At 41.8% G+C, this 24,179-nt stretch overlaps 2 protein-coding genes across 4 annotated transcripts; both read right to left on the bottom strand.

The window, feature by feature from the left end:
* Positions 1-1,365: 1,365 nt before the first annotated feature.
* Positions 1,366-12,826, bottom strand: mapk14a (mitogen-activated protein kinase 14a). Of its 3 annotated transcripts, none has more exons than XM_030785090.1 (12): positions 12,536-12,826; positions 10,159-10,288; positions 9,775-9,833; positions 6,491-6,602; positions 6,108-6,137; positions 5,638-5,685; positions 5,425-5,539; positions 5,122-5,193; positions 3,916-3,995; positions 2,233-2,311; positions 1,914-2,087; positions 1,366-1,528 (listed from the first exon to the last, which is right to left on the bottom strand). In XM_030785090.1, exons 1-12 carry the CDS (start codon positions 12,652-12,654, stop codon positions 1,461-1,463), a joined length of 1,086 nt encoding a protein of 361 aa, XP_030640950.1. In that variant the 5' UTR covers positions 12,655-12,826; the 3' UTR covers positions 1,366-1,460. The 3 variants fall into 3 exon arrangements, with proteins under 3 accessions (XP_030640950.1, XP_030640951.1, XP_030640952.1); XM_030785091.1 differs by lacking the exon at positions 3,916-3,995 and adding an exon at positions 3,235-3,314; XM_030785092.1 differs by lacking the exons at positions 3,916-3,995; positions 6,108-6,137 and adding an exon at positions 3,235-3,314.
* A 982-nt stretch (positions 12,827-13,808) lies between these two features.
* On the bottom strand, positions 13,809-21,615 carry elapor1 (endosome-lysosome associated apoptosis and autophagy regulator 1). Its single transcript, XM_030784434.1, has 20 exons — positions 21,452-21,615; positions 21,024-21,171; positions 20,795-20,875; positions 20,612-20,717; positions 20,235-20,384; positions 19,751-19,839; positions 19,257-19,434; positions 18,687-18,815; positions 18,228-18,318; positions 18,016-18,121; positions 17,666-17,803; positions 16,829-17,092; positions 16,545-16,718; positions 16,074-16,224; positions 15,812-15,905; positions 15,532-15,633; positions 15,047-15,173; positions 14,714-14,892; positions 14,126-14,291; positions 13,809-13,877 (listed from the first exon to the last, which is right to left on the bottom strand). Exons 1-20 carry the CDS (start codon positions 21,598-21,600, stop codon positions 13,809-13,811), a joined length of 2,691 nt encoding a protein of 896 aa, XP_030640294.1. The 5' UTR covers positions 21,601-21,615.
* Positions 21,616-24,179: the final 2,564 nt, after the last annotated feature.

Below are 24,179 nucleotides of genomic sequence, written 5' to 3'. Positions count from 1 at the left end.
AGTTTATAAATACTACCTCATCAGTGTATAAATATTTCACTCTAGGTTCATATTTTGACATTCATATAATATCTGTATTTCAGTTAAAAAAAACAAAAAAAAAACAGCTCAGCTCCTCAGAACACTTTCAAGAGGCATTTACACACTCACATACATACATACGTACGTACAAACATATATACACACACACAGAGCTACATATAACACCCCCCCCCCCCCCCCCATCACATACTCTCTCTCTGATACACACAGACCCAAGATAGTGCGCACGCGCACACATAAAGACACACTAACACAGAGATTCATGAAACAACACGCCACAGCACAGCCATAGACAACCAATGACATTTAAAAGCTAGAACTGATATTTACATAAAATCTGCCCACATCACTGTGCCAAGGAAACATTTGCCTCATGCTGGTGTTCCAGGAAAGTGCACTAATAGCCACAAGGTTGGGAATTGAGACCTCAAGCCATGACACTTCACAGTCAGTGCGAGGCACTAAACCCTAAGGATGCTCCAGAGGCATGTGACCCCTAACAAAGCATACTATATTTGTGAGTCATTCTGGAAAAGAGCGTTAGCCAAATGAATAAATGTAATCATCGCTATTGACACTGACTGAGAAGGTTTGCCACATTTTGTATGCTAGCATACACTAGACAGGAAATGTATTCATTTATGTGTGAAATACACCACTGATAAAGTCCTGCTCATCCATAACAAATCAGCACACAGATATAGCTTAAATTTTTGGATAGACAGGGTTAATTGCCGTGATTGACAGAGAATGAGTGAATAAGTGAGCTACAAACACATGAATGTCTAGCATTGCTTCCAATAATAGAAAACTTCCAAGATACTATACATTAGATTCATATTGTTCATTCAAAAAAAGAAAAATAGCACAGCTATACGCATTTCCAGACATTTCTATGCTTTAAACATTAGCAAAATGTGAATATCTTTGTCTGTTCATATAAACACTCAGTAGAATAATAAGCTATTTTAAGTATAAAAAGGACAAATGAGTGGTTCGACATACGTATAATATGTGGACAGTATAAACCTCATAAAAGGTGCATGAAATACATCAAGTCACTGAAAAGCATCTGTCCCTTTTCCCCCCTCATATTTTACTCCTTACTTTTCATATTTTCCTAACCAAGAATGGGCGCTGAAGTAATGAACAAAGAGATACAAACGGAGAGTGAAAGAGAGAAACACTGGCAGGCACTTCCACTGTACTGTCTGTCCGGTAAGATTAAAAAAGGAGGCTGGTTCCCCTGACGAGGTTAAGGTTAGGCCCAAACTCAGTTTAATCCTGTACTGAAAAAAAAAAAAAAAAAAAAAGGTATTTTTAATTCAGGACTACTCTTAATCCTTGTCCAGAAAACCAGCATGCTGCAAAAAGGAGAGACGTCAGGTTTGAGTTCGGTTCCCATCTCTGGCAAAACATCATGATTCCATCTCGTCCCCGTCAAAAACCGGAGGCTCAAAGCTGACCACTTCCTCATAGGTCAGACCTGTGCAGAAACACAAACAAAAAAACATGTAATTCTGAAGTACATTTAACAGACACAGCAATGTTAACATACAAATAGCGCAGCGGATATTTTCATAGATATAACAGGATTCAAGTCCGAAGCTCTAACGTCACTGTACTCCACTCCTTAGTGGAGTATCCCACTAGTAATCTCTGTTATTTTCAAAATTGACAAAACTCACTGCTCATTTTCACACATGCAAAGCTACCAACAAGCTAGCTGTTTTTCTATAAACACTAAATTGTACTGCTCGCTGCAGCGCTGGACAGAGAAAATGTAACAGTTCATTTTCCCATCACGTGACACTTTCTTAGCAGTTTAGTTTTACAGTGCTAGCATTCCTCAGACAAGATACGCGACTCACGTTTCCACTCTTCGATGGGCAGTTCGCGACTCTCGAAGCTCTGGTCGTAGGGTTCGGCCTCGGGCTCATCATCTGGGTCGTGGTACTGAGCAAAGTAGGAGTGCGCAAGTGCTTCGGCTGCTGTGATCCGCTTGTCTGTGTCCAAAACCAGCATCTTCTCTAACAGGTCCACAGCTACAAGCAACGGACATTCATGAGAAACCACCACATATCCAACAGTCCCAGAGCCCCCCACCCCCCCTTTTTTTTTTCTTTAATCACATGCATTCATCTGCTCTGATCAGCGGTGAATGAATATTTGTTATTCGTCAGCTCTCACCCAGAGGATTGGCTCCAATGAACACGTCAGCAAAATTCCTCTTTGGCATGTGTGGCAATGAGTTGATGTAATTCCTGGCCTGGTGGCAAAGACAGGGTCGTTTGTAAGTCGCGACAAACATACATAACAAACGGGCAACTGTATTTGTTAGTGGGACTGGCAGAGTTATGATAACATTTGAGTGGCCAAACCGATTCAAAGAGGCAAATCTCATCTCATTTTAAAACAGTTCAAACTAAGCAGATTAAGCACCCTGGATTAGTAACATAAAGGGGAGGTTTGTTGGCAAAATCAAGCTGAGAGAGGAAAAACATTTTTTTTCATGACAACTGATGTCATAATTGGTGTAATCCTTTACAGATAGATAAATACAAAGATAATGTTGGAACCACGGCATTATGCTTTTTGTTATGAAATAGACTGTTACGTAAAGTGAAAAAAAACACGCTTATGCAGAAATACAAAAGAATGAATGCAGAATCCATTCTAATTCCACTTTTGTACCACATACTGTCAATTGTTACACACTGTGATAGAGAAAATACTGTCAGATCTCAAGCAGTGATTTGTAATTAATGCAGTAAAGTGCAGGCAACAGAACTGAGCTTTGAATCAACGAGAGACACGTGTGTTTGCATTAGGCACTGAGACGAAGCCACATTCAGGATTATCATGTAGAGATGCAGAAAAGTCAACACGAAAGAGTGAAAGCCAGAGGAGATCTTTGGAATTCTTTACAATTTAGGTCCCAAACAGACAAACAGATCAGTTATCAAAGTCTTCAACAATTTGGACGAATTGGGTCAGGTTTTCATGACAACAGCTGACTGGGTGACAATGACAATGCATAGGGCTGAGTCATTGTAATGTAATAAGGATCGCTAGAAGGTGACTTGGGCCACAAGAGTATGGATTTCACACACAGAGTTAAACTACGAATAGGGCTGCAGACATAAAGAAAACTTGGCTGATGTGCATGGGTGTGGGCCAATGAAAGCTCACCTCATGACTAGGCATTCTGCTTATTAGTGAGGCGGGCGGCGTTCCTGTTAGACGCATTATCTGCTGTAGCTGGTTTATATCTTTGAGGTAGACGTCAAGGGGCTTCAACCACATGTATTTACAGTGTTCAGAGGCAGGTGTAGGTATAATTTTTCAGGGTATTTGGGTTGGGGCGGGGCAGGGGAGGGGGTATGTCTGCTATTCATGAGGAAGAGGAATGGGGAGAGGAAAGGGAGAGGAAAAGTGAGAAAGGTTAGGCAGTTAGACATGCAAATTAAGGACAAACGACACAGAGAAGAATGCCCTTGATCACAAAGTGCACTGGGACGAGAAGAAAGGAATTCATATCACAATCAGCCAGAGAGGAATACAACACGGCCCAAGCTGGATTCCCAGACATCAACTTGAATTTTCTTAGCATTAAGCAAAGCAAAAACAGTTCCAGAAGTTGATTTTTTTTGTTTTGTTTTGTTTTAGTGGTTGATTTCAGATTCTCAAAGTTAAAAAGAAAAAAAAAAGATCAGAAGACAAACCACATGCTAAGAGAAAAAAATGCAGTTGCTGGTTAAGTTAAATGTCTCCAAAAACAAAACAAAAAGAAAAAAAAAGAGAGAACAAAAAAAAAAAATCAATCCTTTCGATAAAACAGCAAACAAGGCATCTTGGCAATGTGAAACTCACAGATTCTGAAGAGATTTTCATCAACAACTCTGGCCCTGGTGTTCCCACAAGCAGCATAATGAGTTTCAACTGATCGATGTCTATCAAATAACAATAAAGGAAAAACAAAGAGCCAGACCAGATCTGCTCAACATGGCAAAATTCACAACCACGGCTTAGAAAAGGCTGTTATCTCTCACCTCAATTTATCCCATAAACACAGGGCGCATGGTTAAAAACACAACATTTATTGCACTTTTTAAGTAATCCCACTTTGACGCATAAATGGTTTAGCAGCAGCAAATGGATTGGGACAGTGACGAGTCAGTGGCACTACTTTATAAGTCAGTTTTGAGCATGCTGTTGGTTGAAGAAACAAGGCAAGCCTGTGAGCAGCTTAGCGTAGCTGCCAGTCACAGATTGCACTGGAGGGGCTGGCAGTTCAAAACGAGCTGAAGTTTTAACATTCTCAAAGCAGGGGGAAAAAAAAAAAACCCAACAAGATCAGAAATGTCCCGCAGGTGTGCTCCTCCGACAGAATGTGAATGAGCCAGTGACTCAGACAGAGGGAGGAAAACACCCAGGCTAGTATTTTAAGCATGAGAAGAGTGGAGCCAATATCCCACCAATAGCCGAGAGTCAACGTTAAGCCCCCTGTAATGCTACGAACAGAAGAAAAAGAATGAGAGACAGTCTGTTGAAGGAGATAGATGTAGAGGAGGTTTAGTATGTGAGAGAGAGGGGTGGAAAAAAGAATAGAAGGGGTGAAAGTGAGATAGTTTGACATTTCATGCAGGACTATTGCTACTGGCTTTTTTCACAACTGTAGACAGCATTTCCTCATTAGCACAATTGCCCCATGGCCAGAAGCAATGAGGTGGGACAAGTGGAGTCAAGAAAGAGGAAGTGAAACCAGCCAGAAAAAGGGAGTTTAGCTCTACCATTTTCTGCTTTCAGCAAAAGCACCTGTAAATAAAGACACAGTATTTCAATAGAGAGAACATTCCAGGATCTTTGGTAAGAGCCTGCTAGAAAAGTGTTACTGGCTCAGAGAGAAAAAAAAAAAAAAAACATCATCATGGAGAAATTCTACTGCAAGCTGGCAGCAGAGGCAAACTACAGCAAGCTCAAGCTACAGTTAGCAAAATGAGGACTCTGCAGATAATGCCAGATGTGTGTGTGTGTGTGTGTCCTGATGACAAGGAGGAAACAGATGTCAAAGGATACGGTCAGTGCCTGGGAATAGGGTCCTCCCAGTGAGCAGCTCAGCCATAATGCAGCCAACAGACCAAATGTCAACTACACAAAAAAACAACAGGCGAGCATTAGAACACATGTCCAGTTACTCAATTAGGACCCCCCAGGGAAATTTAAGGTCAAGAGTTAAAATCTTTCTGATCTGTTTCCAAATGAACAGTACATCCAGTGCTAGAGGACTACTTGGCAGTGATGTCAAGTTGGGCCGTTCAGAAAGGACACTGTTTTTCACTGCCTGCCTGCACAAAAGCCAGAGCCAAAGGAAAGTCCAACCTGTCATGTTGTAGTGCATCCAGTTAAGCATGATTTCTGGAGCACGGTACCACCGGGTCGCTACGTATCCGGTCATCTCGTCGTCGGTGTGCCGGGCCAGACCAAAGTCTAGGATCTGCAGGGGCGTGTCAGACGTGATTTGAGATTGAAAGAACATCAGTTCTGTCTAACTACCATCCCATGAATCCCACGACAAACAAAAACCCGACTCACTTTCAGTTCACAGTCTTCATTCACGGCCAAATTACTAGGCTTCAAATCCTGAAAGGTAGGATAAGAGTGAGTTTGAATGCATTAGTGAGTTGTTTTGTATCAATTAAACGATTTAAAGAGTACAAGTTGTTATTGCATATTTGATAAAGAAGCTGATATTTTATCCCATTTTAAGCATTAATCAATTATTCTGTTGTTTAGTTTGAACTTGTGTGAGATAAAAGAACAGATAAGGGTCACTGCCTCAGGACTATGATTCATTAGACAAAACAAAGACAATTCATTTTTACAGTGTTTGCACAGGCTGCTGGCCTGGCCACACCATGTGGTTATAACCATAAACCACCCCCCCCCCCTCCAAGAAAACCAAAAAAAAAAAAACCAAGCTGATTCATACTCAGCGACACTGCTTAATTTCCTCCTCACTTTATCTGGATACACATTCACGTTGATTACTATTAATAACTTACTCTGTGTATGATATCTGCTGAATGGATGTACTGCAGAGAGATGAGAGAACAGAAGGACAGAAAGTAAAATGAGTCAGGACGACAATGTGGTCAAAACGTTAAAAATGGAACAAACGGCACTTTCACATCTTGTAGAGGTTCTCAGAACTAAAACTACTCTCTGCTAATGGAAAACCTAACCTATCGAATAGATTCTTTAAAATGCTTCTCTCATTAACTTTGTCTCTAAGGCAGTGAAAAAGCACAAATGCCACTGAATCAATCAGCGTTTTTTTTTTTCCATCTTTTTAAAGCCGCAGACTACCATAACAGTCTGAGGTCAATCTTAGACTAAATTACAGGTTCGTGATTTGAATCTAGGCCTGTAAAAGCGTTGTGTGCACCTTTAGCCCTCTGAGAATCTGGTAGATAAGGAATTGCACATGATCATCTGTCAGCTTCTGGCATTTGACAATGTTGTTGAGGTCAGCTCCCATCAAATGAGTCACCAGATACCTGCCAATCAAAACACAGAGATCACACACACCTGTCACCTTTCCATTATCAGTCAACAGTGTTCATTTTGGAGGCAATTTGAAATTTAGCCTTAGTATTAGTCTTTTTGTAAAAACTGTAATTAGTTTTAGTCACATTTTAGTCATTTATTCTACCTTAGTTAAGGTCAAGTTTTTCTCAGTGGAAATTCATTTTAACTGCAGTCTAGTTTTAGTCAGAGTTTCACCAGATGATTTTATGCCGTCATTAGGATGCGGTTTCCGGTGACTGCTCTTGGCTCTATTAGAGAAGTATTTCATCGCAATTATTGAGCATTATTAACTATGTATAAACTTTTCCACATAGCACACTCAAAAGAAGTAATCGTTTTATGCTTCAAGTATGTCAGCATAAAAGCAAATGGATTGACCCTGCTGTAGCAATGTATTTTCAAATTTATTTTCAACACGGTTTCGCATGTAACCACATCAAACATACACCCTTCAGAACGAATTTAGCTGTTTGAAAACAGCATTCAAACATACTGAAAGCGTGATCATTCCATGACATCTGCGGCCAACTTGCGAGCAGATGAAGAGTTCTATGGGCCATAGGCAAGCTGGGGCAATGTGACCAAGTTAACCAATGTGTGAGAACAATGTAGAGGACCGTCGCCTCTCGTCCAATGACAAGGATGCGATGACATGGCTTGGATTTTGCAGAACAGATGTATGCATTCATTTAGGTAAAGTGGAACTGCCTGCACCTCGGCGGTTCTTGTGATCTTTGTAATTTTGGTATCTCTTCCTACATTACTGCTCTTTTCGTGCCGCCAGTTATCAGTGAGGGTTTCAGTCATAAGGAGCTACTCATTAACATCATTGTTATGTCATCGTTATGAAACATAGGGTCTTCAACAAATGCTTCTGTCAATATTTTCACTGACCTAATTAACTCTGCAACTCAAAGCCACGGGAGCTCAACCTAAACAGACCGGCAGACAGATAGTTTTTGAAGAAAGCCATCAGAGTTTCCCTCTCGGAGATGGAAAAAAAGACTTGTTTCTTTCCACAGAACAACAAAAACGATGTATTTAAAGAAAAGTTTTACGTCTATGTCTGCTGACTACAGACCTCCGTCCTGGTGATTACTGGTTTAAAGACCCCGTGTAGCTTTTGTGGTGGGAATGTTTTCCTGCAAAAGCATGAGTCAGCTCACCCTGGCTTGGCCGACAGTCTTACACCGCCCACTCAGACACAGCAGGCAGGAAACTCCACAACAGTGAAAGCACCACCAGCACGGTTACTCTGAATGACCAAAGCCAACATAGTAAGTGTAGCTCAGACCCAGTCTAACTGTCTCACACTAACCCAGGGCTGCGTTTAACACTTCGGAGGCCGACGGGTGCCTGTTCGGGCGTCTAAACACGCACCGAGGAGACGTTGGGCAGCTCCGTGGAAGCTGCTGGGGAGGTTTCCTCTGGTGTTCCACGGAGCACAGCTTAAAATAAACCCTGCTTAAGCCTCTGGCTGCTGCTTGCTTCCCTCTCTGCACATGTGTGTGAGAGTGTGTGTGTGTGTGCGTGTGTGTGCAACACACCAGAGATGATGAACTTACAGTACACAAACATAGGGGCTGTGCAAGCTGCTGGAATCACACAGCCTGGAGATAAAGTATTTATAGGACTACTCGCGTTTGTTGTTTTTCCACTAAGCTCACACCATATTCCATTAGAGACACTGTGTGTTGCGGAGGGGGGCAGGGGGGTGGGGTGGGGTGGATTTGTGACTGCTCTTGATCCAACAGGATGAGTTGTGCCGTATTTTTGGCAGGGGACAAAACACTAGCTAAAAGACAGTGAGGCTGCTCTGCTAAGTCCAAGCTCGCTCCTAGACAGAGTCCCCTCCCTGTGACAAAGGCCTCCCACACAAATAGCTTGGCGTTCGCCGGCGGCCCCGCGGCTCCTCGTGTGAGGCTCACGTTTCTTCTGGGAAGAGCCTGCTGGCGCTACAGGAGGGTCTGGCGAGCTCCCGCTCTCCTACCCTTGACTTTAAAGAGTGGCCATGGCCTCATTTGGCATTTGACCTCTGGAAGGTGTTAATCTGGGACACTGAGGCAACCCGAGCCTGCTGGGCCCAGTCACGGAGAGCAAACACAGGGCAGAGGAGAAGGAGGAGTGTAATGCCCCTATTGGGCCAACAGGCTAAAAAAAAATACATAAATAAATACACCTCTTCATTGCCTTACACTCACCTATTCTTTCCTTGTTCAAACAATAACTGATCATGCATTTCAAATGAGGAGCATTTCACTATGAGGGACAAACAGGAAATGCAAAAGCAAAAGTACTGAGACAAAAATAGAGCACAGAGAATTATTGAGATGTCAAAACATCTCAAAGCTTCAAGTTAACAGGTAATGAAGTAAATAAACTAGCCTCATTTCCAGTCATTTTTGACATCGTAACCTTAACACACACAATCATACACTCATAGAGGTCTAAAATCTGCATCATTATCAACAACACACTCGGAATACAGTGAAAATCACGGAAGTTTAAAAAACAACGCGTTCCGTGAATAGGAATCACTTCAGAATCACAAAGACAGACAGACAGACAGACAGACACACACACATACACACATAAGTCAAAGCATCGCCTCTGACATAAAAGTAAAGTCAGTATAAAGCCCCAAAACATTGGTACTGGTGGTACTGGTAATCTTTAAACGCAACTCAAGTTATATGGGTAATTCATGCCTATTAGATTGCTTTTTTTGTGAAATCACTGTCTTTCTTCATTTAACCACAGAAACTTGAAAGAATTTCGGGTAATTTCCCTTACACAACTGTCAAGGATCGTAAGCACAAACTGCAATGGTCTATCAATGGTCTAATGATCCGTGCGTCTATATATGATTAATCAGTGACTTCAAACGAGGGCAGCAAGGTGCCTCCCCCGTCATCAAATTTTAAATCACGCAAAGCACTAGTTGTATTGGACCACTCGCTCTTGTCCGCTCTAGACGCGGCAAAAGTTACTGTAATCCTCAAGCGCGCAAGACGGAAAGAGCCAATCTCTTGACAGCACAGGAGCTAATGAAGAACATTTCACCATGCAGCTATTCCATAACAGGGCTAGCTGTGTAAAGCTCAGAGCGAGAGACAGGCAGAGCAGAAAGAATGAACTCACACGTCATTAAACTCCTCCAGACTTGTGGCAGGTGTGAAAACATCCAGTAGGCCAATAACCTAAAAAACACAGAGTCACGCTTACTCATCATTAAGAGATTATTTGCAGCAGCTCTCACAAAGAAAATTACATAACTGCAGAACACACTGGGCGGGGCGGGGCCGTGATTGTTTTTCAGGCATGCTTCTCAATTATTACGCAATTAACTGCATTAGCCGAGAACTTCAAGTGAAAGAGGAAGATGAAAGCGTCCATATTTCTTGTGACGTAAACCAGAGCTCGTATGTCATTATTAACTTGCTTTTTATTTTGTGTTTTTCTATTTTATTTTTTTTTTAAGTACTCTGCACAGTTCTGCGTAGTAAACTTGGCCTCTGGACTTACGTTCTCATGTTTCATGTGTTTAAGAAGCCGCAGTTCTCTGTATGTTCTCTTTGCGTGAATGATGGACTGGAACGGTCTTGAAAGCTTCTTCACAGCCACTTTTAAGTCGGTCTTCACATCGTATGCCGAGCTGAAAGACACATTTAAAAATATTCACGCGTTAAAAACGCATCCAAACTTGTGACTCTTTCGCTAAATAAATTGACAGAAGTTGTTGTGAAAGCGTGTTTAAAAAAGAAGAAAAAAAAAAAGAACAATCCAGTGACATTACGGGAAAGCATTGACATCATATGAGGAAACTGCTCGCTCTCACTACCGTGTCTCGTAAACTTTGATACTAACTTTGAAACTTTGATTTAATAGCATTCATACCCAGGGGAGAGGTATAAATTCATGGGAGGAATGCACATCAGGGAAAACCAAATTGTTTCCACTCAACATAATCTGTGTAGCGTCTTGTCCTAAATCTGCTTCTCTCAGTCATACATGGTCACACTGCATTCTCACTTCTCCTCTGGGACTATTGCTGACATTTACAAAGGAAGTAAAGGCAGCGGAAATGCAGCTTTGTCAAAGTAATGGGCAGTGCAATATGAGTGTTCACTGCACACAATGCAAATCTGTCATATACAGATATGCTGGACTGATATATCAGGTGTTTTCATTTGTTAGAGGCAAAGTGTAGTCTCCCCCCCCCCCCCCCCCCCGAATCAAGACCTCAAAGTCTGTTCTAGAAAAATTAGACTTTAGGCTCTGTGATGAAAATAGAATGGAAAAAAATTTTTGAGGGTAACTAGGTTAACCGTTGAGCAGAGGAAAAGAGGTAAGCTACACAGAAGGGTCACAACCAGGTGGCTTGGCAGTCACAACAGGGCAATTAACAGATTACATGATCACTGACAAAGATAGACAGGGAATATATTTTCATGGCTATTTCACTCATATTCACTCTGTTGTAGCACAGCCCTCTTCACCAATCACTGGGATCATTCAAGTCATGTCACCATAAAGTTCTACAATTGCTCCTACAAAAAATACTGGAATTTGTGTTATATTGTTTGAGAACAGAACAGACCTGACCAGTTAAACGTTTCTGATATGTGACTCGTAGTTACTGTGGAAAAAAAATCAGAAATTTGGTGGCTGGGCGGAATATTTGTGATGTAGCAGTTACTGATGCTATTAATTTTTCATGCGTCTATAATGTCAATGTAAGTTCGTAATGTTTGTAAATCTGACTCTTAAGTGTTTAAATTGGCGATGCATAATGTCCCACACTGAACCCAATCTGTACATCTGCGATTCAGTTACACAGTGATAATGATTAGGGCCTCTGAAATATAATCCAGGTTACACCGTTGCCTAGCAATGTGCAGACGACATTCTTTTTTGGAGCACAAAATATAATCTGTTTACACAGACAAACGAAGCTAATTTAGCAAATGACCGTGATGTTCAAACAATGAAAGCCTATTTTCATTAAAGGGATCAAATTATGGACACCCCTGAATTTGTTCTGATAAAACACACTTCAATGCCATATCAGCCCATATAGCCAGATGCACTGTAAAAAAGACACAAGCAATTTAGCTTCTACAGAAGACTTCAAAAAATTGTTCATCTTCCAAAACTTTGAAGCCACTACAGTTTGAGGAAGTATAAAAATCCACACAGGTTGCAATAAGGAGGAAGATACATGGGCAGAATATATCTACTGTGTGTAAATACTGCGCGTAGATTATAATTACCCTCGAAGGTCAACACTCAAAGACAAGAACTGCGAATCACTGGCAACGGCACGAAATAACCTGTTCTACAGCTATGACTCACAGTGAGTACTATAAACTGCATGACATCATCCAAGTAATAGTTGAACAGATGCCCTAGACGCGTTAAGACAAATACAGAAAGTTAGTTACTAATTAGACAGGAAATCACAAAATGACAGCCATTTCATTTTAGCGCAAACTCCCGATCATACAGCGCTTCCGTCCCTACTTAAAATAAGCTGCTTGATACGTTAATCAAAGGAGCAGCGTTACAGGAGTTACAAACGCCCTACATGGGCTGAATACATTCTTTTAGCTGGGTTTCCTACTGTTCTCCACATCTGTTTCACGCAAGAAAAGTCATACTGGAAAATGAAAACTGAAACAACATTTGAAACGCGAAAGCATTAATCCCCGCATGAATATTTAAAACACCGACCACTTTGTCCACTAGAAACGACTCATCTTGTGCTTGCTTCGACTTGCAAATAACCAAGTTAGCTAGCTGAGTTAGCTGTCTACAGAATGCAGGGTCCTTCTTCACGGGCCCATCTGAATGAATGAGCCACGCCGTGCTGCCCTATGAGGACAAATGGGAAAATATTTACCATACAGATCCATAAGCACCCGAACCGACAGGAGACAAGTTCTGGTAGCGTTCTGGTACCTCCCACACGGTCTTATTAACCTCCTGTCGATAGAAAGTGGGTCTTTCGTTCTGCGACATTCCTGCAGAGCAAGCCCCGGAGCAAGTTTCAACTTCTGTTTTTCCTTGATCGGCTATGGTCGCGGACTTGTTAAGTTACCTGCAAAGTGGTAAACAATTCTCGATGCTGCAAGCGACGAAATAGCAAAGAAAAAGTAACTCTTCCCCTTAACTCATGCCAGGCGCAATAAATGACTTGGAATTGTGTGACTCGTTACTAGAACCCGAAGAGGAGTTTCAATTTCGTCCTAAGTCCGTCTCTCTTGGCAGTTGTAGTCCTCGCAAAGATGGTTTGCCACTTCCCGAGCGCGCCCCCGCTACCCTCCAGGAACTCTCAGATCTCGCGAGATGAGTGCTTGCACAATCCTGGCAGAAAATGCGATATCTTCGCTGATGCAGCCTCTGAGGATATGTACGACACGATCTGTGCTGTAAAGCAGCGGTTTCAAAGCGAGAAACTTTATTTTCAAAAACAGATTCTGTTGGTCTCAAAGAAGAAAATGTAGTGCACTTTAGACTATAAATCACAAACTAAATGCTTGTGTCCTCAGTACAACAAAACTTAGGAAACGTACAAACGATGAAACAATTTACCATCTAAATTAATAACTAAGTAGTTGACTGCAAGTTATTGCATGATTGTACATTAAGGCTTTTCAGGTCAGCCTACTGAAACAACAGTTACCACAAACACAATCCATGTGTAAAGAGCCTTTTTGCCCGTACAACAGAACATTATTTCAATATTACATCTGACACAATTTAAAAAAAAAAGAAGAAGAAGAAGAAAAAGAAAGAAAGAAAGAAAGAAAGAAAAAAAGAAAGAAAGAAAGAAAGAAAGAAAGAAGGAAAGAAAGAAAATAACTTAGAGGCCAAAACTGTGTAAACCAAAAAAACACAAAACTGGTTCCATATGACAATTCATCATCTGACAACTGCTTGCTCTCAAAAGAATTCGTCTCTCATGTGAATGCACCACACTTGCAGAACTGCACAATGAGTAGCCTGCTGAGTGGCCAGAAAGAGAGAGATCAGAGAGGAAGGGGTTTTTTTTCTCTCTACTTTTGTTCAGTTCTATCTTTGGTAAGATTTCCATTCGGCTGATTTGGTGATTCCATTCCTCCTCTCCTATGATTGACATTAAATTGTTGATTTTTCTTCGGTTGTGAAGATCTCTAGTCCATTTCCATTTCCTGTCCTGCCGATGACTTCAGAGGCACCGAATCAAATCCGTCCGATGTTCTCTGTGAAATAACAAAAAATGTCTTTAAAAAGTGCTCAAAATATGCTCTAAACAAACCCATAAACTATAGAGAAGGTGCAAAATGGCACTATTTTTAACTATATATTACTGCCTAATTAATTTTTTTTCCCTAATTCTAAACTGAATTAACTTTTAACTATTTTTTTGCCCTACGTATGTTTGTGTAATGTTGGCGCAAAAGTCCACAGCACTAAGGGAAAAAAAGAACCCTATTTTGAAGGAGCTCACCTGTCTGGAAAAGGACTTGATCTTTCCAAAGAAAGACTTCTTGGTGAGGTAGATGAGGTCGTCTTCTGCATCTTCACCTTCCATGATGGCACAGCTGTCTGCAGCTGGCAACTCACACTCTTTCTCCCCGGCGGTCATCATTAGCTTAGAATACTTATACTCTAACCTGAGGAGAGGACAAAATGATCTTAAGAAACTTGTTCATTTCACCACGACACTGTATCTGATACAGCAAATGCAGTAAGTGTTGGCTGGCACTGCAGATTTGGCTTGCATACATGCTTGTGTACTGCCTTTTTAGGGATGGCAGCTTTCAAATGGTTAAAACTGACTGATAATGGTCATAACCAATCTCTGAATGTTTGGGAAAGATTCAAAACTCAGTATAAAACTTGCTCATTGTTCACCACGGCAGAAAGGCAAAAGTGCCATACGCCAGATAAATGCCAGGTAAATGTAAAACGATGGAACTAATATGATATTACATATTAAAACAACATATTGTTCTATGCCAAATATGCGGCTGCACAAACAAAACCAGAGGACAGTTAGCCCTTCACACTGGATGACATGTAGGCCAACACGCACTTGCGGGTTCTCTTCCAGAAGTAGCAGCTGATGCCAATGAGCAGCAAAGCAGCCAGTGTTCCTATGGAAACGCCAAACTTCAGCCAGAAGTCCAGAGTGACGCAGGCATTCACCTTTGGAGGGGGGAGAGAGACACCCCCGGTGCAACGCAGAGGCTGATGCCAAACGTAAGTGGTTCTCTGAGAAATGCAAACACATACAAACACACACACACACACACACACACACACACACACACAAAGCACAAAGCACATTTTAACATGCTTATTTAATGCAGATCATTTAGAGTTACTACATACAATCAGTTTATATAATGGACAGGCAAATGCATACCTGAATGCCTTTGACACAAGCGCTCACAATCTCTTTGTAGTTACTTTCTGAACAGAGAGGGCAGGCGTACTTGGACCGCCACAGGAAGTGGAATGAACAGCCATCACAGGTGCCTTCAGTACATTTACTTCAGCACAGAGAGAGAGAGAGAGAGAGAGAGACTGAAGGTCTGAAGGTTTTCAAAGCTATGGCTGTCAGCAAGGTTGTATACTTGTAGACTAACGCAGACACACAACCACTGCCTCCGAAACTCATGATGAGCTGCAATGCCTACTTTACTCCACAAGGAGTCAGTCTCTCCAAACCAATCATACCCCTAGTGAGTATATTGCACCAACAGACTGTTGTTACCTATGGCACATTACTGCTATTGAAAAATATATGTATTTGTAAATTTAATCCTTTAATGCTCACTAAATGTGGCCTTTCATCAGAAATTTCTGTAGCAGCCGCTTAGTATCCTGTCACTTAGCTTTGTGTTTTACCTGGGCAAAGAGATCTGGTCTTTCAATGCCACTGTGGGATCACATCTGAGTCTGATGTAGGTGGATCTTCCATTTTTACAGGCTTGTGTTGTTTCCCTCGCCCTAAGAACACCATTAGAGAGAAAAATTCAGTTCGACTGTAACTGAACTTTGGTTAAATATCTATAAGTGAGTTTTCAGGTGTAGTCTTGAAATAGCTCGGCATACATCTGTGAACAGATGGTCATTTTAAGCGTGACACATCTCACCTGACACATCATAACAAGTTGACATATCTCACCTGTAGTGGAATATGACATCCGGCAAGTCAGACTCAAGGGGGAAGTAATTCTTTGGAGATGAAAGTTGATCTAATTTAGATTCGGTAGTCACCCCTGAGACAAAACGAAGCAGAAACATTGGAAACTTCTTCAAAAGGTAGCACCTAAAGGCCCTGAACAAGAACTCTGAGCATAGAGACAGGTCACTGATGCTCAGTTTAATCCTTTACGTAAACGATTGTGGCTCTTAGGAGCACTGTGTAGAAGAAAGAGCTCTCTCACCTTTTAGTGTATCACCAATACTGAAGGGCTGAGAGGAAACCATACTCTGACCTCTGACCTCAGAGGGCACCACAGTAGACTGGCAGACGTAACTCCTCACCTCCTTCCTGCTCTCCGTCACGTTGTCCACACAGCTCGCCAGCTCCCTCCTCTAAGAAAGAGTGAGAGCAGGTTAAACGGGCTGAGCTTAAGGACTCCTCACACTGGACAGGCATAAAGCAAAGGAACTGAGCTCAAACACCCACCAAACTGCCAATATTATGCTCAAGGTTAAAACATAAAATAAAATTCACTGACATAGACTGGACAGAAGTAAAACACTATTAAAGGAATGAATGATTTAATTTATAGATATGACCGCCTATGACCTGTCTGTGTTAGATACAATTCCGTAACACGGATGCTACGGTTGTCGTTATGATTCTTGTTATCAACAGCAAATTCAGATCAGTTTGTTTATTTGTTTCTTACCTCTGTGCCACACAAGCCGACACTGAACTGGTGAAAATATCTGAGGCCTTTACTGGTAAAGCGCGGGCCACCCTGAAAGTTGGTGACGTTGGCCAAAGCAGAGAAGTCGTAGCGCAGGGTTTCTCCTCTATGGTTTACAGTCAGTGTGCAGTCACTGACACAGGCAGAGTGGGCCTGCAAAACAGGGTTTGGAGTGAGAACAGATTAACACTGCCCAAACAGTTATAATATGTCTGTTTGACCTTCAGGAACCATCCAGAATGAAAGAGAGCTTCAACGCTTACTTCATTGCTGTTGGTATTCGGTCCACAGGGGATGCATGCCTTCTCTCCGACAGGCTGCTCAGGTCTGATGAAGGTGTTTGGGGGGCAGCTCTTGCAGAGCCCTGTGCCTTTAACCATGTAGTGACCGGCTGGACAAGGTTTACAGTCTGACCCTGCCTCGGACGTACCAAGGGCACAGTGTCGGCAGTGAGACGCCACTCCACCAATCACGTTGGTGATGTGAACGGCGTAGATCTTGGTAAAATCAGAACTGTACTGTCTCCCCTGAAACAAGGCCAGAAAGGCAGTTCGTGAGATGTAACCATGGTTTCTCTCTGCCCTTGAAAGCGGCTTTAAGGTCAACAACTCTTCCCGATATGAGCCATTACCAGGAAACAATCAATACTGTTCTAGAGCAGGAAGTATGCACAATTCCTTCAAATCATAGATTTCAACACTTAACTGGCTTTTATGAGGTAATAGGATGTAGTTACCTCCTAAAATAAAGATGCAATGCACTGATATGGACACCAGAGCTTGTTTACTACACAACTGATTTCTGAATAAGCCAGTTCAGACAAGGCAGTAAAACAATATATTTAAAGATACCCAATAATCTTAGACAGTGAAATTCTTAGAGAAAATCTGTATTGCATTTGCTCTATAAGAGATTATTTATACATGTATGCTAAACTGGAATTTCTGTCGACGGCACTGAAGGATGGCAAAAAAAAAAAAAAGATATCACCTGGCATCATGTAACTGTGATAGATTTGCGTGCCTTCATGGGGAAATCTGCAAATAAGTACGGCAAGCGCAAGTAAAAATCTGTGTGACGGCAGATTGTCACAGTCTCACCGTAGAGTATGTGGAGGTACGCTGGAAGGCCCAGGTGAAGCTCACAGTGTTGTTGTTTTTGATGAGGTATGAGTAGGATTGCTTCCCATTAGTTCCAGTCCACTGCTCCACTCCATCATTATTCCTCTCGTTTAAGCCCTGCCCAGAGATACCAGACATTTTCCTCACCAACGTAAAGAGTTGCACTCAGGCATGTTTTTCACTCAAAAAAAGAAAAAGCTGAAGGGTAATGATCATAGAGAGATAATTATGACCAAAAGGACTTTGGTGCACATAACACTCTTCTTTTCTTTAGCTTGAGAGCGTTGTTCCAAAGAATCTATAAAACCCAGACCCAGGTTGATTCTCACCGCCATAAAATAGAGTGTGCAGTCAGCCGTGCACTTTGTCTCAAAGACAAACGAGATTCGAGAGATTTCTCCTCTCTCGGGTTCTTTGGCCAGGGCATTGGGTAAGCTGAGGGCAGGGAGACAAAGAAAAACTTAAATGATTGCATCAGTTGCGGCCTATATCCATTTCTATTGAACTGGAACGTCTGTCTCTGCTTTCAAAGTCTCCGTACCTGTATCCAGGGACGCTAAGAGTTAGAATCATGAGGTCTGAATCCAGATCTCCCGGTGTGGTGTAAATGTACTCTCCAGCCACCTCCCATGCTATCGGAACAAATCAACATTCAGTGTAACAGCAACTCAGCATGGATCACAGATTAAATAGCACATTGCGCTACAGGGATGGAGAGAAACCCCTAAAGAGAACTGTTAAACTGATAAGCCAAATAATTGGATGGGAGATGTATCCAAACAAAACAATAGCAAGACCTGACTTAGGCCAAATACCCCCAGCAAATGCTCAATCTCTCTCTCGCTCTCTCTCTCTCTCTCTCTCTTTAAAACATCTCTCAGTTTCCCTTTGAGTGCATTTCTCCCTAAGATCATTTGGTACATGTAAAGAAACTGAGTTTGTTATTTTTTTGAAATGGACAGATGTGCGATTCAGTAACCAGATGGTTGTCTCCACTCACCTGTGGTCCTCTCTGAGTCACTGTACTCACGACTGTAGACAGAGCTCCTCATGTTGCTAGGCATCCGGTTCCACCACTTGTACTCAAAGCCAATCACGGGCTCGGTTCCAACAGGGCACTCCGAGCACGCTGCAAAAACACAGCAAAGCTTGCTGGGACGTATGATGACTATGTCATGCTTCTCAGGAGTTATAAAATTACGAAAGACAAAAGACTAGACAATAACTCTGGAAAAATAAACAGAGCCAATAAACGTATCTGACAGAGAGTTAAATGCCTAGCAACAAAGCATTGTCTGTATATCTCTATGTTGTCTCTGTGTTTTGTTCATTTTTGTTGTTCTTTTTTTTTTTTATTAAATGTTTAAATTAAAAGTAAAATGTTCACCTCAATTTGTTCATCATTATTTATCCTTACTGGTACTGTACAATTTGAGCATATTCCATCGCGCGTTAGCATATATTCACATCTGATAGCACCTCTGCTCCGCAGCATCATTTGAAATTCATACATGAGTGAAGCATGACTCGCCAATCGGTGCGGAGGTTAAAGGTTAAAACATTATTGCACCTGTTCCATTGGAGTAGAAGCTGTGGGGACAGGGCTCACAGACAGAGCTGTTGTTGGGAAAGAATCCAGGGTTGCACGGTGGGCAAGTCTCCATCTGGCCCGACGCTGGCAGTTTCGCCGCCCCCTCCGCGTTCTCGCTGCAGATCTTCGGCTCAATCCACTTATACATGAGCTGAGTCTGAGGGGCCACCCAGACAAACACAATGGAAAAGTACATGAGCGTGTAGTGTCAGTAGGATGAATACCAAAAGACGTGATAGCAGCCTTGTCCCAGCACAGCATAGAGACATCCATGTTACACTGTCATTCTGCTAGACCATGTAAACATCCAACACAGTGTTTATGTTTTCGGATTTAAGGATAACAGGATGAGTGATACGCACATGTCTCATTTAAAAAAAAAAAAAAAAACCTTTGCAGTTTGTGCGCTGTCTTTTGTATATCTTAATAATGCTATTGCTATGTAAGTAAATAAATAAAAATGACCTCAGTACCTTTCCTTCAGAGTCACATGGTGTGTGAGTGTAGAAATAGTCGGTCTCTTTACACGGTGGCCGCTCCAGGCATGTACCTGAACCAATACCTGGAAAACGGTGACAATGTGGGAAGAAATACTCAGTGATGTTAGGGGGGAAAAAAAGGCCGTAGGTCATTAAGACCATAGGTCGTTAAGATCGAGTGATAGCAAAGCACCAGAACAGCTCCAATTGTACAACCTGTGCATCTCAGGCGTGAAGCAATTTCCATATACGTTTCCACTGTTTGACGACTTGCAAATGACAGTTACAATTATGCAAATGTGGCAGTCTTTATCAAACACTATCGACTCTCTACGAACTGGGAGCAGGCAAATTCTTGAAGGCAACTGGAATAGTATAACACTTTTATTTTAAGTGTGCTAAAGAAGGCAAACGCACCCTGAGCATCCTGTAAATTCTAATTATGCTCTGAGAATTCAAAATGTGTTGAACAGTTTACCAGCATATTTCTCCTTCTCGCATGGTTGGCACGCGGTGGCACCCTTGTTAGAGTAGGTATCGACGGGACACGGGGCGCAGCGGGCAGATCCGGGTTTGGCGCTATAGGTGCCAGGTTTGCAATGAAAACACTCTGAGGTATAGGCCACTCCTGGAGAGAGAGCGTCAGTTTTTAAATTCGTTTCACAATTTCATTCGCCTCTACATTGAGGAAACTTCTAACAAGTTTTTGGAACAGCATGGTAGGTGGAAGACCTTTCAACAACCTGCTGGACTTAGGTCATAAAGTATCGTTAAAGTGGGAGCCTCTGGTATTTGTCCAACAGCTGATAGGTGATAATAATAGGGAGGAGGAAGAGGAGTAGGAAGAGGAAGAACCTGAGATGGCAATGTTTCGCAGGAGCACTGGTTTAACAGCAGTACCGGCCAGACCGAACCCGGTGGTTCTCCAGTACAGGATGTTATTCCCTTGGTTCAGGTTCACCTATAAGAGACATGGCCATTTACTGTCAGGCTTCATAAACAGACTCATATAAACACATTTCGCTGGTGGATGCTCACATAGTGGGAGTCCCAGTTGCTCTCTGATGTTTTCATCCAGCGGCTCTGTGAGTCAGTAGACTGGCACTGGTCGTTCTGAACCTGACGGTGAAGAGAAAGAAGTGTTATGACATGTTTATGACACTGTAGTTGACCTATCTTCACATCCGATCATGGAAAGTTTTGCTTTTGCTTATGTCAAGGAGAATCCCAGAGAGTGACGATGTAACTATGTTGATGGTCTACTCACATAGAACTCAAAGAAGATTGTTTTGTCAGGGTAGAAGTACTGGAAGGAAACGGAGCCAGGTTTTTTCAGGTTTACAGCATAGGACAGTGTGGAAGTGCACTCATCAGTGTTTGATGCAATGTAGTCTCCTTTTGGGGTCCAGGTGGAACTAACACACACAAAATCATATTTATCTTATTTATTTAACCTGACAACCTAATTCAACGGTTTTTAATCACCTTCACACACACCTATAAAAGTGTAGAACAAGATATATGATGTTCAACAAAACTTGTTTGCCAGCAAACAACAAATTTAATATCGGCATCTCAAATAGCAGTTTGGCTTTGGATTGCACTTGTGACAACACAGTGAGTGTTTGTACTATGATTAAATATTGTGTCTATATACAACATGTCAAAGATATTCCATGTTGCATGCCCACTCACTTGGTGCAGTTTGTGTAGGTGCTTCCGTAGCTCATGCTGACACCTTGGCTGACAAACCCTGCTGGCAGGTTGTCCCACTCATCGAAAGCGACTCCTGTGCCCAAAGAGTAGGTTCCTAGCGCACATTTCCGACACTCCTGAGTCTTCATGTCCAGGAACTCACCCTCACTGCAAGAAAAAGCTTCATAGAAAGGGAGATAAGAGTTTAATGTGTATATTTTCCTTAATTAGCACTCAGTCTGAGGTTTCTCCTAAGCACTGGTAATAAGTTCTCTCCAACCTAATAAAAACAGCTACTGTGAGAGGATTGAAGATTGAATAAGCTCAACATCAGTTCTTAGTTGGAAGGTTCAGAAGAGAGATCTTTTAAGTGCTTTTTCGCCTTTCAGAATCCAGCAGACACAAATGTCAGGAAATACAAGAAAATATGCAATGATGTGTTGCTTACGTCACCGTTTAGTAAGCAATAAACAGTTGGAGATTGTGGTGAATGAGTGCGAGCACAGAGCTAGGCTGTCTCCACTGCTACTCACTGCATTGTGTGCCTTTGACTGGGTCTGGTAGGCCAGTGCAGGTCTCTGGCTTATTAGGTATAGCTACCCTCCAGCGAGAACCCAGCACATCACAGTCTGTGTATTCAAAGTGGTAATCCGACTGTAAAACACAAATATAATTTGTCATCCGAAAAGAAACATACATAAACACAAGGCTGAAGTGACTAGACTAGGTTACATTCTCACTCAAGATAAACAACTATAAAAAAATTAAAAGCTCTGAGCTATTAAATATACTGTTACTAACATTATTTTGTGCTGTGAAGTGTGACGGTGTCAAGTTGTAAAGGGACCCACTGAGCACACACACACACAGACTGTCTTGTTACTGTCTTGTTCCCCTGACTTTCCTATGAATGACACTTCAATGCTTAACGTTCTTCTGGAATTAAAAGGAAAAAAAACCATCCCCCTTCTCAAATAAATGGGTTAGATAAACATTTACACAGGAGTCTGCCTCACCCACACACAATCAACTCCGTCAAGGATGTCTTATAGTTCCTGTCCCAATAAACATGCTTCACTCACACAGAACTTACCTGCCATGCAGATAAAGGAGGGGGCACTGATCACACTAATTCTTAAGTAAACATTGGGTAACAATTCTCTGTAAACAACATTTTTTTTACACCCAATGCCAAATAGACACAAACATCATTACCAAGTCTCTAAACACTTCGGGTGTGATGCTTCAGTAGGACAATATTTTGTTTGGGTCCTTCGTTAGAAAGCAGAGAGGCAACACTCTGAAAAGTAATGAGGACTTAAAAACTGGAGGTTTAAGAAAGGCACAGCTGGTATAAACAATACATGTTGAATAAGCCAAAACGAAAACTAAATAGGTTGTGTAAGTTTGCAAGCCATGAGCACTTAACAGAGTAAACCTGACTCCCTGGATGTGAGAACCAAAGATTAATAGTTAACAAAAGAACAGGTCAAGACAAATGATGTCCTTCGTTGATGTATTTTATTAGTGCTGCTACATTAGTCTGACGTATCATTTGGAGGAAAAGAGATTAAACAATCCGAAACAGGGGAGGGGGAGAGGGAGGGACAGAGAGAGAGATAGGGAGAAATGGAGAGGAAGCACTGAAGCACTATATTGTGACTAATCCACATATCCATATTAATACAGTGAATCCATGGCAACCGGACACAACGACCTCTGTTTCCCTGCCGACTCGCAGGGACCCTTCTAAAGGTTGTACAGGCAGACGCCGACAGAGTAATACAAGCTGCTCATATCGTTTCCAAGGATCAACAACAAGGTCTTTCGACTTTCAGTACAGGCAAGGACAAACGTACCCAAACGTGGAGTCTTGTTCATTAAAAAAAAATATGGGATATATATTGTAAAATGCAGCAGTGAAACAATAGTGGTTAGTTCAAAAACATCCTAGGGAGGTAAGAGGAAGGAATAGTATGTTCACAAATAACAACTTCAACATAAATCCAAGACCCTCTTTAGATCATTTTTAGTTAGGTGGTTTTTCTTTGGCATTTTGGTATGTATCAATATGTAAAGGCGATATTCAACAAAGGCCAGTTCAAACTCAGGTCACGAAAATGTTCAGTTAAGACCTAACTCTGTCATACAGGGATATGGACGCTACAAAAAGATCATTCCAAGCAGCTGGTTCACTTGATAACAAGAACATGTGTGGTTTTTATCTAACCAAAAATGCCAGTGTAAATATGAAAAGGAAACTAGGAGTGGTAATAAGTGTGCACTCTCTTACAGCTTACAGGTGAACAGAGAATTTATAATGGGAAACCCAACATGCAGCAGTTTGCTCAAACTGTCAGTACAACCACAGATGTCACTTTCACACAGGTATCATTAAAAATATTGTGTGTGAACGAGTGCTCACTGCTTCTTGATAAGATAACTGTGAAGGTCGTTTTTCACAGTAAAATTAGAGGTTGCAAAAACACTTCTTTTGGAGATCTATCACCCTGACACCAGTCCTTGTCTAACATATCTCGTTCTATCTCTCAGATAAAAAAAAAATGGCTTAAATAGCCAATATGGACACACATTAGGGCTGGAACAAAGAACTGAGGGGAGTGCTGAGCACGTGCGTTTCCCTTCCCTTTCTCTGACCTAATGACTGCATAATGCATCCACCGTTGCCTCTAGAAGGCAGAGACAGACGCATTTAAGTAAACACCTG

Source organism: Chanos chanos, chromosome 9 (genome assembly GCF_902362185.1).
Source record: "Chanos chanos chromosome 9, fChaCha1.1, whole genome shotgun sequence".
Classification (NCBI taxonomy): domain Eukaryota; kingdom Metazoa; phylum Chordata; class Actinopteri; order Gonorynchiformes; family Chanidae; genus Chanos; species Chanos chanos.
This window is presented reverse-complemented; position numbering and strand designations above follow the sequence as displayed.

Bases quoted from the DNA above. Each gene is read 5' to 3' on its own strand.
- mapk14a (XM_030785090.1), bottom strand. From the start codon at position 12,654: ATGTCGCAGAACGAAAGACCCACTTTCTATCGACAGGAGGTTAATAAG. The intron at 6,138-6,490 runs GTGCACACAACG...ATCTCTCTGCAG, and splicing joins AGATTCTCAGAGGGCTAAAG to TACATCCATTCAGCAGATAT. The intron at 5,540-5,637 runs GTGAGTCGGGTT...ACGCCCCTGCAG, and splicing joins ATGAAGACTGTGAACTGAAA to ATCCTAGACTTTGGTCTGGC.
- elapor1 (XM_030784434.1), bottom strand. From the start codon at position 21,600: ATGAAGACTCAGGAGTGTCGGAAATGTGCGCTAGGAACCTACTCTTTG. The intron at 19,840-20,234 runs GTAAACTGTTCA...ACCGTTTTCCAG, and splicing joins CGAGAAGGAGAAATATGCTG to GTATTGGTTCAGGTACATGC. The intron at 15,174-15,531 runs GTAAAACACAAA...TCTGTGCTGAAG, and splicing joins GACCAGATCTCTTTGCCCAG to TAAATGTACTGAAGGCACCT.